General features: G+C 41.6%; 1 protein-coding gene across 1 annotated transcript; it reads right to left on the bottom strand.

The window, feature by feature from the left end:
• Positions 1-19: 19 nt before the first annotated feature.
• On the bottom strand, positions 20-1379 carry LOC106321775 (the record flags this gene model as incomplete). The annotated part of the gene is made up of 4 exons (XM_013760014.1): positions 704-1379; positions 419-517; positions 222-325; positions 20-137 (listed from the first exon to the last, which is right to left on the bottom strand). Coding segments are annotated over exons 1-4 (871 nt in total), but the record flags the coding sequence as incomplete, so codon positions are not given.
• Positions 1380-1385: the final 6 nt, after the last annotated feature.

Here is a 1385-nt window from a genome sequence, read left to right on the forward strand (position 1 = left end):
AAAAAAAAAGGATTCTTACTTTGAAGTTGACCTCTTCTTCCAGAGGTTCTCAGATTGTTTACAATAGAAACGAGTTGAGAAACTTCCTTTGCCTCGACCATATTCTCATATAGCTTCAGTCCTTCCACAACATTAACCTACACATAAAGGGAGAAAAAAAATCAGATTTTTAGTGCTGTAGGTTTAAATTTATAAGTGGAAATTAAAGAAGATCAACTTACCACTTTCGCTTCATACATCTCTTCAACAACAAAAGTCTTGGCCATGCTTGCAGTATACTCTTTATCTTTCTCGTCCTGCTTTTCCTCAGAACTGAGATTGTTATCTGAAAGAAAAAAACAACATCACAAAATCAGAACATTTCAAGAAGGTCTAACGCATCAGGTGAAATATCAAAGAAACATGTTATCCAAAGTACCTTTAGAATCATGGTTCACTATCTCCGCTTGAGTTTCACCACCACCAGACTCAGATTCTTCCACATCTTTACGATCACTCTTTGGTTTCTCGTTACCATCTGTCCCACAAACAGATATATAAATGTAAATGTACATTACCACAACACTAACATATAAACCAAATCCGAAGCTTCCACAATATACAATGAACCATCTCAAACCCAAATTGCAGATAAACATTTAGCAGCCAAGAAGTTAACTTTTCTTACAAGCAAGCAAGCCAACCAAAAGATTATTTCCATTACCTCTCTTCTCCTCAGCATCACTTGCTAGCTTAGCTTCAACGCTGTGGGAATCTGAATTCAAGTGATGCCCGTTTCTCGCCATCGATTCAGCTCCTCTGTAACCACCACCACCACCACCACCATGATGATGCTTGTTAAATCCATAACCCGATCTCTTACCACCAAACTTCACAGTCTGATCAGTAGCATTGTAATGCCTTTGAGGTTGTTGCTGCTGAGGCGTTTTCAGTTTCCATCCCCAAGCAGCGTGCTGAAGAGCCTTGTAAATATCAGCAATCGTGTAATAAGGCTGCATATAGATAGCCTGAGACCAGCTTGACTGACGGTGCTGGACGGCTGAGACCACGGCGTCGTATTGGCTTTGATCCCCGATCGCTTGCAGGTGATTGCAGAGCGTGTCGATGATGGCGTTAGCCGCGGCGAACTCCCCGCGGATCCACGATATATACACGTCTCTCTCGTCGGGGATCCAGCTTCCGGCGACGGCGGGTGGCGGAAACTGGATGAGTTTATCCGACGGAGGAGCAACGTTTCCAGTTGGCATTGCCATTGGTGGTGGCAACAATAAAGGAAAGAAGAAGTAAAAAAAGAGAGTTTTTTTTGTTTTGTTTGTGTTCTGTCTTGATATCAGACAAGACCTTTGAACAGATCTGCAGAATCAAAATTTAAAACAAAAAAAAAA

The sequence above is a fragment of the Brassica oleracea genome, unplaced genomic scaffold (assembly GCF_000695525.1).
Source record: "Brassica oleracea var. oleracea cultivar TO1000 unplaced genomic scaffold, BOL UnpScaffold02954, whole genome shotgun sequence".
Taxonomy (NCBI): domain Eukaryota; kingdom Viridiplantae; phylum Streptophyta; class Magnoliopsida; order Brassicales; family Brassicaceae; genus Brassica; species Brassica oleracea.